General features: G+C 43.6%; 1 protein-coding gene across 1 annotated transcript in view; it reads left to right on the forward strand.

The window, feature by feature from the left end:
• Positions 1 to 12,411, forward strand: part of slc23a1 (solute carrier family 23 member 1) — a gene marked incomplete at both ends in the record, with an annotated part of 55,510 nt that extends 43,099 nt beyond the window's left edge. The window contains 3 exons of the mRNA XM_083632895.1: positions 8,635 to 8,778; positions 10,226 to 10,321; positions 12,191 to 12,411. Of these exons, the coding sequence (XP_083489021.1) occupies positions 8,635 to 8,778; positions 10,226 to 10,321; positions 12,191 to 12,411 (461 nt within the window). The remainder of the gene's footprint in view (positions 1 to 8,634; positions 8,779 to 10,225; positions 10,322 to 12,190) is intronic.
• Between the last annotated feature and the right edge of the window lie 478 nt (positions 12,412 to 12,889).

The following is a 12,889-nucleotide window of genomic DNA, read 5'->3' on the forward strand; positions in this document are numbered from 1 at the left end:
AATTGAACTCTACTATGTGCAGTAGATGAGGCTGACTGCGTCTGCAGTAGCTGATGGAGTGAACTCTACTCTACTCTGTGCAGTGGATGAGGCTGACTGCGTCTGCAGTAGCTGATGGATTGAACTCTACTCTGTGCAGTAGATGAGGCTGACTGCGTCTGCAGTAGCTGATGGATTGAACTCTACTCTGTGCAGTAGATGAGGCTGACTGCGTCTGCAGTAGCTGATGGAGTGAACTCTACTCTGTTCAGTAGATGAGGCTGACTGCGTCTGCAGTAGCTGTTGGAGAAAGTTGCGTCTGTAGCAGCTGACAGATAAAACTGGTGAGGATAGACAATGTGGACCAGGCTGAAGCCATGTGGGCCGGGCTGTTGCCATGTGGGCCGGGCTGTTGCCATGTGAGGAGAGATGAAGGGGTCGAGGGGATGAAGGGATGAGGGATGAAGGAGTCCAGCGATTGCTGGATGTAGGTTGCGGGGGGGGGGGGGTGGGGGGTGGCCTCCTGTAGCCAGGTGCTCCTGCCTAGATTGGCTGCTGCCAATGCTGGAACTGGATGGCAGGGCTCTGTGTCATTCCCTGAGTGAAGCGGGTAGACCACGACGACCGTCCTGTGGTATGTCGTCGTGTCTTGTTGTGTTCTGTGATTGAGCTCACTAAATTGAATTCCTGTCAACGATGATGAAAGGCAATGAAGTATTGGAACTTGAAACTCGTGGTAGCGCAATATCGGTTCTGATGGGGACTGACTGTAGGTGGCGCTGTAGTAATAACTGAAACACCGGCCGTAGGTGGTGCTGTGGTGAAGGCTGGAGAACTGAGGTAAGGCTAGGGATCAGCTGTGGAGGTGTTATGGTTAGAGAGACAGCCAGGTGAGTTATACATTTGGGTGATGGGGAAGGGAGGGGGGGTTGAGGGGGGGGGGGGGGGGGCGACAAGGACAGACCAGTTGGGAAAAGAGGAGGGTTGGGCTGATTAGCCGAAGCCGTGTTGGCTGAGACAGAGAAAGTGGGGGCAGAAGCCATGTTGCTGTTCTTGGCTGAATGAGAGTTAGAGGAATTGAGGGATGAAGGGATGAAAGGATGCATGTGTACAGGGTTTTTGTGCAGCCTGCGGGACTGGGATGAGAGGGAAGCTGAGATCAGCTGAGAGATGGGAGACATAGGGAGCAGGCACGGGATATGACTTGAATATCATGTTTTGAATGAATGTAAACATAATACATGAAGAGATGAGATCAGCTGTGAATGTCTGGCAGAGGGAGCCAGGGAATATACGACCTGGCTGCAGCCGTCTGCAGCCTCAGTGGCACTGTGACATCAAACCGGACAGCGCTGACGGTGATTGGCTCATGGCTCTCGCAGGTTTGGCTCTGGATTGGCTCTGCCAAGCAGGACCCGGAAGCGCTGTCTGCTCGGAAAGTTTGTTGTGATGGACGGGATATGTCTTGACGGGATATGTCTTGAATATCATGTTTTGAATGAATGTAAACATAATACATGAAGAGATGAGATCAGCTGTGAATGTCTGGCAGAGGGAGCCAGGGAATATACGACCTGGCTGCAGCCGTCTGCAGCTTCGGTGGCACTGTGACATCAAACCGGACAGCGCTGACGGTGATTGGCTCATGGCTCTCGCAGGTTTGGCTCTGGATTGGCTCTGCCAAGCAGGACCCGGAAGCGCTGTCTGCTCGGAAAGTTTGTTGTGATGGATGCTGAATGGCATGAATTACTATCGCTTTTCCTCTCTCTCTTATGTTGAAAGGGGATGCATTTCCTTCTCTGGAACGTTGGGTGCAGGTGACAGTAAAGTCTGTATTCGGCTCCGTTGTGTGAACGTGGAGTTTGGCACGTGAAGACCTGGGTGCGCCGTGTTGAAGGGAATTCGGCATGACACCGGGAAACGTAGTTGAAGAAGATGCGCTGCCTCGCTGGAATGAATCGCCTTCCGCGTTTGTCGAGTCGATTTGGCCCAGGAATATTGACTGATGATGCCATCTGGCTGGCCGTGGAGACTCTGCTTTGGCACGGAGGCTGTGATGTGACGATAGCATGTCTGGTGGACGCTGCTAATCGGTAGCAAATCACGCAGTCGCCGTCTGAATCGGGTGGATTGCAGATCTGGATTGCGGTGAGTTTGGCTGTTTGAAATGGTAATTCCAGCGTTTGGCAAAGTTTACTGATGTGTAAAGTGTGTGATGTATGTGTGCTGCCTGCACAACCTGTCTGTCGAGAGATCGAGACAAACAGGGTGAGGCAGGTTAACCAGGTGTAGTAATATTGCCACGTAATTAGAGGAGTGGTTTAGAGGGGTGGTTAGGAAGTTGGGGGAGTGGTTGAGGCGTGGCCCAGCTCCTGAACTTAAGTTAAACGTTTACTTTCATTAATGTACTAACGTTGTTTGGCTGCAGTAACAGATGAAGTCACAGCTAGCAGCTAACAAGCTAACGCTAATGCTAAGTGCTGGTGGCAGTGTGACATTGCCCCAGAAATGAATTCCTCATTCATTTTCGCCATAGACATTTCGAAAAATCCTTATATAACGAGTTTTAAGGCTTGAACCAAGCCAACCAGTCTTCCATTTTCCACGAAACTTGATTTGAGGTGTACCAACATTCAAATAAGCAGATCTTCTTCATTTATTTTCCGATTTTGATGTGTGACACATCATTTGCAAGCTTACAGTCTGTAGTTTCATAATCTGCAAAAAACAGAAAAATGACCTCGGCCCACTTTGTACTCAAATTACCAGCCCGTGTCACAGATGATATTTTAGTATGGCCTTTGCAGAATGGTAGCTTTGTCATCAGCTCATGACGTTAGCCAGCCAGCACCGACAATGAATTGGATCCTAGGCGCTGGTGCATATCCTGTTCTAGGCTCATTTACAGGACCTTTACTCATGTTTTATGAGACCATGCCATTTTAAAGGATAGCTTCTTAGCTGTCATTTAAGCTCAGTTGTGGCTCTGTCTGACAAAGAAAGAGGTCACATGGGCTCTTCAAAGTGTCAGTGACATTAATTTTTTCACAGTTGTTGCCTAAACTATAACATTTCTTTCAGCACTGTGGCATCTAGGAACATCACAGACACAAACAACAAAGACTGGAATACTCACAGGACTATAATGATTCAGAAAAGGTATAATGTACCCATACTATCCCATCGTGAGGGGTGAATTTGGTCTTTAAGACAGAAGAATGACTTCTCGAGGGAAATGGGCCAGAGCCCAAAATATAAGATCGGTACCATCCGGGTGTCGCACGGGCCTTCCGTTTCCCAGAAAATGTCAACTTTTCTCTGATTGGATCAAAATTGGCAGTGACCTCCCACTATCCAATCAGAGAAAAGTTGACATTTTCTGGGAAACGGAATGTCAGATTGTGATGCCTTTAAAGGACTATATGTTTTTTCACCCCGAATCCAACACCGCCATCCGTGAGTCTCTACGACTTATGGTTGCGGAGATACGTCCGCCCTGCCTGCAGGACTACAGGAGAGAGATATAGGACAGTGGGCGGTTGGGGGTTCCAAGTTACTGACCAAACACTCTATTACAGTGATTGCTGTCAGAATATACTGTAGAGCCATTTTACACTTATTTTAACACAACATCGCTGAATGCAGCTTTTTCTCTTAAATAGTGAGAGCACATGGCATGTCAGCTAAATTGCCATAATTTCATGACTGATTATCGAATCATCACAAAAATCTGGGAACATGTTCAGAGATATCATCAAACCCCATGGGTACTTTTTCAACCAAAAGTGGGCACCGCAAACACCAAAAATGTGGGTGGCCTAACACAAAAAGATTAGATTTTTGTTTGTGTTTGTTGTTGTTTTGTGAGGGCTACAGAGCGCCCGAGCCGAACTGGCGCCCCAGGCAGGCCTGCCTGTTTCGCCTGTAGGGTGAGCCGCCCCGGCAGCCCTCATCAACTATCGTTTATATGTCAAAATAAAATAAAAAAATCATCTGGCCACTAGGGGTTGCACGTGCATCCGGTGCACCAATGTATAATCGCCAGTGCCCATGCCTAATGTACCAAAGATGTGGAACACAGAAGAGGACAAGGTTATTGGACATCACCAAACTATGCCAATCACTCGGCAATAGTATTGCTGGTGCCTTGATTGGCATGAACGCGTTCACCGGCTGCGACACTCAGAGATGGGCGAAAATACATCATAAAGTATTTTGATACAAATTACAAATACTTGCTCAAAAAATGTATCACAATACAATTACAAAATACCTGTCTGAAAATGTATTTGAGATACAAATATGTATTTTGTATTTTGAAAATACATGAAAATACATTTTATAAAAACTTATAAAGAGCTGCAACGATTAGTCAATTCATAGATGAATTGCCAAATATTAAATTAATTGCCTATTTTGATGATCTATTAATCATTTAGAGACATTTCTTTAAGGAAAATGTCCTAATTCTCTGATTTCAGCTATTCAAAAGTGAAATTTTCTGGTTTCCTTAGAGACAGTAAATCCTCTCTTTAGTCCTCTGTCACAGTATGTGTACTCCCTAACACACTGCAGTTCTTCCATTTTAGTTTTAGTTGTTTTTCAGTAGAACTAATTTCTCCTTCAGCTCATGTTAATCACCTTCTGTGAGGGCTTTTGACTTAAAGGCAGCATTTCTGCATGTTAACCTCAAGTTTTGGAACTTTGACTATGTTTAGCCATAGATATCTGACATCATAACACAATATATAAATAACTGAAATAGGTAAAAGGCATAGTAGGTCCCCTTTAAACAACTTCACATTCACCACCATGTCAGTAACTTGTCGTCACAGTATTTATTTAACGTGCAAACATATTTATACAACTAGAAAAGGTTACATTTCAGGAATTGAATGCCCTGATGCACATCCTGTCTAAGGTTGTGAAATTGTGAATCGGTGAGAGGAACGATGAGAAACTGCATCTCAAACAAAAAAGGCCTTCCATGAAATTGGACTCTTGTTCAAATCCTTACATCCTTAAAATGACTTCCCCTCCTTCTGCTTCATAAACAAAATCCAAAACAACCTGGCTATCTAGAACATAATTACTTAAGAACAATCACTCACTGAATACAACTTTCCACTATCAGCAGTGGTAACACCATTCTAGTGTCAAAATCTGCACAGCCATCATTATGCACAGTGAAGCTCAGACATCCTTGTAGCAACAGAAAGACATTTTTGATTTTTATTAGGGTACTTTGGTGTTCAGTTATAGTTTTTCAGTATAACTAATTTCTCCATCTATTCAAATCAGGTTTATGACAGTTAGTTGTTTTTCAGTACAACTAATTTCTCCTATTCAAATCAGGTTTCAGTTTAGTTCAGTTAGGTTTTTTTTCAGTACAACTTATTTCTCAATCTATTCATATCAGGTTTTAGTATAGTTCAGTTAGTTGTTTTTTTTCCAGTACAACTTATTTCTTCAGCTATTCACATCAGGTTTCAGTTTAGTTCAGTTAGTTAGTTTTTCAATACAACTTATTTCTCAATCTATTTGAATCATATCAGCTTTCAGTTTAGTTCAGTTAGTTGTTTTTCAGTACAACTTATTTCTCTATCTATTCTGAATCATATCAGGTTTCAGTTTAGTTCAGTTAGTTGTTTTTTCAACTTATTTCTCCATCTATTCATATCAGGTTTCAGTTTAGTTCACTTAGTTGTTTTTAGTACAACTAATTTCTCCATCTTTTCACATCAGGTTTCAGTTCAGTTAGTTGTTTTTCAATACACCTTATTTCTCCATCTTTTCATATCAGGTTTCAGTTCAGTTTAGTTCACTTAGTTGTTTTTAGTACAACTAATTTCTCCTATTCAAATCAGGTTTCAGTTCAGTCCAGTTAGTTGTTTTTTAGTACAAGTAATTTCTCTGTTTATTCATATCAGGTTTCAGTTTAGTTCACTTAGTTGTTTTTAGTACAACTAATTTCTCCATCTTTTCACATCAGGTTTCAGTTCAGTTAGTTGTTTTTCAATACACCTTATTTCTCCATCTTTTCATATCAGGTTTCAGTTCAGTTTAGTTCACTTAGTTGTTTTTAGTACAACTAATTTCTCCTATTCAAATCAGGTTTCAGTTCAGTCCAGTTAGTTGTCTTTTAGTACAAGTAATTTCTCTGTTTATTCATATCAGGTTTCAGTTTAGTTCACTTAGTTGTTTTTAGTACAACTAATTTCTCCATCTTTAGTTTAAACCTGTGTCAATGTTCACAAGAAAAATGTATTTTATGTATTTGAAATACACAAAATACAAGATCTGAAAGTATCTTGATACAAATTACATCTCATTTTTCTCTGCCCAGCCAAATACAAATTACAAAATACAAAAAAGTAGTTGAAATACGTATTTCAAATACAAGTATTTTAAATACTGCCCATCTCTGCCGACACTGTCAGCACATTTGCAGGATGTGGGAAAGTGGGCACCCTGAAACAGTTGAAGATAGACAGGACCTATCAAGAAGCATTCCTTGAGCTTGGCCGTGCTTGTGCGGTTCCCCAGCACCAGATGCTGTCTTGCAGTTGCTCTGTGTGTGAGGTCTTGCAAACCACCAGAGTGCACATGTATCAATAATGGTCTAAGGTGCACAAACTTGTGCAAACTACAAACATGTGCCAACCAACACAGTGAAGAAGAGCCTGCTGCACAGCTGACAGACTCAGATGTGGATGACGATGATGATGTTGCCCACATGGGTGGCATGGTGTCTCAGGAAGGGTAGGTTGTCCTGATATTGTCCTGAAAGACTGGAAACATTTTAATGTAGCTGTTAAGATCACACCCATCCTCCAACACCTTCACTGGCTTCCAATACAGGACCAAATCATTTCAAAATCCTCATCACTTCCAAAGCTCTCAATAATCTCGCCCCCCATACCTGACAGATCTCCTCCATCGCCACTCCCCCACTCACCACCTCCGACCTGCCGATGCCAACCTTCCCGATCACCAAGACCAAGTACCGCATGAAATCAAAAGAAAAAATAGACCAAGGCACTCTTCTAATAATTAAAAAAGCTTTAATAAAAGGCTTAGTTCATATTGGAACAATTAAAAGCCAAGCCAACATGTTTCAGCCAACAACCTGGCCTTCATCAGGGCAAAGAGGAGAAGAGCCTCTTTGCCCTGATGAAGGCCAGGTTGTTGCCTACAATATCTGACTTCCACCTCCACCATCCTCTTTCACTCTGTAACCTTTATATTTGTATTTGTTCTGTATTTATTTTGTGTATGTTTATGTTATATTCTCATTTGTTTTCATGTAAAGTGTCTTTGAGTACCTAGAAAAGTGCTATATAAGTCCTATCTATTATTATTATTATTATTATTATGATTATTATTATTATTATTATTATTATTATTATTATTATTATGATTATTATTTATACACTGTGAAGCGTGCCAATTTACTCTCTTTTTGACTGAGAAATGTGCTGATTTAGTAGACAACTATAGTATACTGTATCTATGAAATATAGTATCGTATAGTATGTTAGTATGTCTATATCTAGACATGGAATATTAACAATCAGTAGTCCAGACACATGCAGAGGATATAATGAAAGAAAATGATTTCCAGGGAAGGCACTTTCCTGGTTTTGTATGACAGCAGTCCATAATTTAAGAGGCATAACCACTAATAAGCTACCAGTCATCAAGGTCTATAATATAAAACATAATCTAGGGATGTATATGGATTTGAAACTTATTTACCCACCTGGATGGTACGATATGTTACATTTTGGGTTCTGGCCCATTTCCCTCGAGAAGTCATTCTTATAACGTAAAGGCCAAATTCACCCCTCACGATGGGATAGTATGGGTACAGTATACCTTTTCTGAATCATTATAGTCCTGTGAGTATTCCAGTGTTTGTTGTTTGTGTCTGTGATGTTCATAAAACATGAGTAAAGGTCCTGAAAATGAGCCTAGAACAAGATATGCACCAGCGCCTAGAATCCAATTAATTGTAGGGCCTGGCTAAATTCATGAGCTGATAACTGTGACAAAGCTACCATTCTGCAAAGGCTGTCATACAAAATGATCATCTATGGATATATACCTGTTCAAAAATCATGATTAGAATTTGCCCATTTGAGTGGTACCGATATGTGAAATTTTGGGGTTTGGACCATGTTCAATAAATATAAAAAGCTACTCCTGTGGAAAGGCTATCATATATTACTTACTTATATTGACGATATAAACAATTTAGTATAGGTGAGGTTTTGCCCACCCAGATGGTACTGATATCTGGTCTTCTTCTTCTGTGGTGTTTTATGCCAGTTGGCATCATCCTTTATGTTGCATTACCGCCTACTTCTGGATTCATCCATCTACTGTTTCCCTACATCTCTGCTCTATGCTGAAAAACTCTGGTCTGGATTCCACTGTTTCCTTACATTCTGTCCTTCCCTTGGCTTCGATATCTGGTCTGGCCCATGGGCTATAATATAATTGGGCAAAAGTTGGCGCGGTGCACGATTGCTCAACTGTGATGTCACTCGGGAAGTTGTGATGTCTCCACCCTAGAAATCAATGATAATCATCATCATCATCATCATCATCATCATCATCATCATCACAATCATAATAATAATTATGTTGCAGGTATGATCACAGCAGTAGGCTTGTCTAACCTGCAGCTGGTGGATCTGAATTCGTCCAGGAATCTCTTTGTTCTTGGATTCTCCATGTTCTTCGGTCTGACGCTGCCCAACTACTTGGACTCACATAAGCACTCCATTAACACAGGTAACACAGGTAACACACACACACACACACACACACACACACACACACACACACACACACACACACACACTATATATATGAGAAAGTCATCAACAAGACGAGGGGCAGCTGGGGAGGTGCGACCACTGGGGGGAACCAGGGAGATTGATCAGGGGATTAAAGCCCCAGACACACCGAGAAAACTAAAAAAGGACTAGCGGCAACTAGAGGCTGACCGATGCATCACCTCACCCCTCACCCTAACCCTCTGCTGTGTCGATGCATCATATTACACACAGTATATATATATATATATATATATATATATATATATATATATATATATATATATATTGTAGCGATCCAGGTATACGTGTAATGTGGTGTTTCCGTGTTTAGCTAGGAACTGATATGTGTGGGTGTGTTCCTGGGGGGAAGGGTGTGTATGTGACCATCCTGTCTGAGGCATAGTCAGTCAAGCTATGAGAGGGAGCTGAGTGTGTGTAGCTAGCAGCGAAGCTACCGCTAGGAGCTGATGTGAAGCCACAGAATAAAAGCCCTGTACCAACTTCAAGTCTCCGGTTCCTTGGACGAATACCTGATTCGTTACACTGGTGTCGGCAAGTAAAGCGGTAACGCCTCTGATGTTTGAAAACATGATACAAAGTGAATTTGCTGCTATGATGAAACCCACATCGAATTCAACACAACCTCCCGATTAATTAGAAACCAGACATGACCCATGTAGCTTCATATTAAAGGGAGAAATCCAACAGTAGCCTATGTGAAAGTATTTAAGATGATACATGGTTCACTGACATTTCACACATTCATATATATATATATATATATATATATATATATATATATACTGTATATATATATATATATATATATATGAGAAAGTCATCAACAAGACGAGGGGCAGCTGGGGAGGTGCGACCACTGGGGGGAACCAGGGAGATTGATCAGGGGATTAAAGCCCCAGACACACCGAGAAAACTAGAAAAGGACTAGCGGCAACTAGAGGCTGACCGATGCATCACCTCACCCCTCACCCTATCCCTCTGATGTGGCTCGTCAAGCGTCCGACGTTAGGTTTAGGCCTAGGGTTAGGTGTGGGGTGGGTGGGAGAGGTTAGGTTAGGTTTAGGGTTAGGTGTGGGGTGGGTGGGAGAGGTTAGGTTTAGGCGTGGGGGGTGGGGTGGGAGAGGTTAGGTTTAGGGTTAGGGTCTGGGGGAGGTTAGGTTTAGGCATGGTGGGCTGGGAGAGGTTAGCTCCAGCCGGTCCACCGACACGCTGCGTCTCACTCAGCTGGTTCTGCTTGTGGGCTGTCGGCATTGCGGGCTGTCGGCACTGCGGGCTGTCAGCCCATAGATGCGGCACCGATAGAACGCTCACCCGGGACGCAGGTCAGGCTGGTCTTAGGTTCGAGATCATGCAGGGAATAACCCTTATCATGTCTGCAGGTGTTGCGGAGCTCGATCAGATCCTCACTGTGCTTCTCTCCACTGAGATGTTTGTCGGAGGATTTCTGGCCTTCTGCCTGGACAACACCATCCCAGGTAACACACACGTGCAGTTCATGGTTATCGATGATGTAGCACTTCTGCTGACACCGGCAGACCTCTGGCCAGACTGTAATTGGCTGCAGTGAGAGTTTGCCATGGCACACGAGCTGCAGGCATGCAGCTCGTGTGCCATGGCAAATGCGGATCGCATGACCTAGCCGCATCACCTCTCTGCTGGATGAGTTGGTGTGTTACAGTTTTTACATTTCCTCCCATTTTCCCCATAGTCCCTCCCCTTCCCAAGGAGAGATACGTTTACAAGGTCATATTAACAACAATATAGTGATGGTGACAATACAAAGTACACATATGTACCATAAATAAATAAAAAACAAATGAGTGATACATTCACCAACATGTAAGAAAAAAACTCAGACGTCACAACCAGGCAGGGGTGAGGATGATTCAGGAGAGGTCTCCAAGTCTTTTCTAAAGAATCTAAGGAGCCCTTAAGGAAGAAGCTTCTCAAGTTTGATGGACAGTAGCAACTCCTTCACCCATCTATTGTGAGATGGAGGGTGAACATGTTTCCACTTAACACGTTCACTGCCATTGGCGAGTCAACTCGTCAAGCAGAAACCAACGGTTGACTGCCAATGGCGAGTCAACTCGTCCAAAATTTTTTTTTTTTTTTTTGACGGTGGGACGTTGATCTAACCCTTTTACATCTCCTATATAAATATGGGAGCCACCGAACGTGTACAACCCATTCCACCGACCCACTAAGTGGCGACAGTGCTCTCCAGACTAGAAAAAGCCGAGCCAAAACTGCAGGGGAACGCGCGAGGAAACCATTCTCATACTGTAAAATGGATTGGCGAAAACGCTTTCGCTTTCGCGCAGGGAGCTGGTGGTGGGGGATTGCAAATTTGCATAATAGATTATGGGTGCAACACACTTTGAAACACCGGCAGAAAGCCCACAATCGCACGCAGCTTCATTCCAGCTGAGCTCACAACCGAAACGAACGAGCCCCATGCAGACTCGCCCAAAGAGCAGCAGCCAGGCAGCACAGACAGGCAGAGCATCGCTTGTACCGCTGCAGCCACGGAGGGAGGAGGCGAACACACACGGAGGGAGGAGTTTGAAGGAGAGGGGGGTTTCCTGCTGCTATGGAGGAAATTACTGTTCAAAACTATTGTTTAGATGTCTGACGTCTTACGCCAAAAATAAATGGTTAAAGTGACTGTTCTATCGAATTTCACAAAAAGCCATTTATCTCAGCTTAAATTTTCAGACGCTGAAACCATGCTGTATTCAACTGCTAATGTCTACATAACTACTAACTCTACAAACTAACTCTTTTAGACAGAGAAAGCACACATTCTATTAGTTCTTTTGAGATATTTTGTGTTCACAAAATCTTAGCAGAAAAGAATCCTCGGCTCTTGAAAGATGAGCCAGAATCCTCAAAAAAAAACCTTGGCAGAAGCTACCTACAGTATTGAAAAAATGGCTGGCAGTGAATGTGTTAAGGAGAATTAGTCGCCTGGCCAGTACGGTGGTGAAGGCAAGAACATGCTTCATGACTTTAGAGGTGTTAGGCTGCAGAGGGACTCCGAACAGGGCCAAGAGAGGGTCAGGGGTCAAAGAAGTGCCATATGCTGTGTTGAGCGCCTGGAAAATGTCATGTCATATTTTGGTATCGCCTTAGCTCACTTGTAACCTCGACGGAGATGCACCCAAAACCTATTAGGTACCAGGTACCATGCAGGTATGGTACCTGCAACCACCTGGTACCTGCCATATGGAAAACCAAAGAACGCAAGTCGAGTAAAGTCAATTCGAGTTGAGTGGAGCCAGTACCATGTGGTGGAAAAATTATGTGTGTGTGTTTAACCTTTTTAATCGCTCTCTCTCCAGGCTCCAGACAGGAGCGAGGTTTGGTTGAATGGAACTCATCCTCTTGCTCCTCCTCCTCTTCTTCCTCGTATGACCTCCCTGTGGGGATGGGCGTGGTTAGGAGGAGCCGCTGTCTGCGCTGGCTTCCCATCAGCCCCAGCTTCCAGGGTTTCAGGACAGTCGCGCATGAGCAGGAGGCACGAGAGGACGAGCCGTCTGCTAACGGCTCCACTAAGGTCTAGCTGCTGAGACACTAAATGCTCGGTTCCTCAGGCGATCTGCTCCTATAATGTCGCACCCCTTCACGTCACTCACTCACACCCCTTTTGTGAGTGAATGAGAGTTCAAAGAGTGGATCATGGCAGAACGCAACAAGGAAGTGGCTATTACATCCATGCTGTCCGTCGCCAGCGGCGTAGTGGAGGGTAAACGCAAGTAAACACAGTTTACCCTCCTCTTTGAAATGAGGCCGATAGTTTAGTCGTCTATTTTCAGATCAACTGTATCAATCAATGAGGGGAAACAAGGTGGGTAAACTACTCACCTTGGATAGTTTACGCACCTCTGTATTTACCACTACACTGCTGTCCGTCGCTAGCTTGCCTACCTCTGACATCACATGAAAGAGTTTGCATTTGTCAGGCCGTTCATCCCTGCTGTCCTGATTCACCTTCTCCGCAGTCATCACAGCATCCTCCACCTTCTCTGCGGTCATCACAG

The sequence above is a fragment of the Poromitra crassiceps genome, assembly GCF_964638095.1.
Source record: "Poromitra crassiceps genome assembly, chromosome: 1".
Lineage (NCBI taxonomy): Eukaryota > Metazoa > Chordata > Actinopteri > Beryciformes > Melamphaidae > Poromitra > Poromitra crassiceps.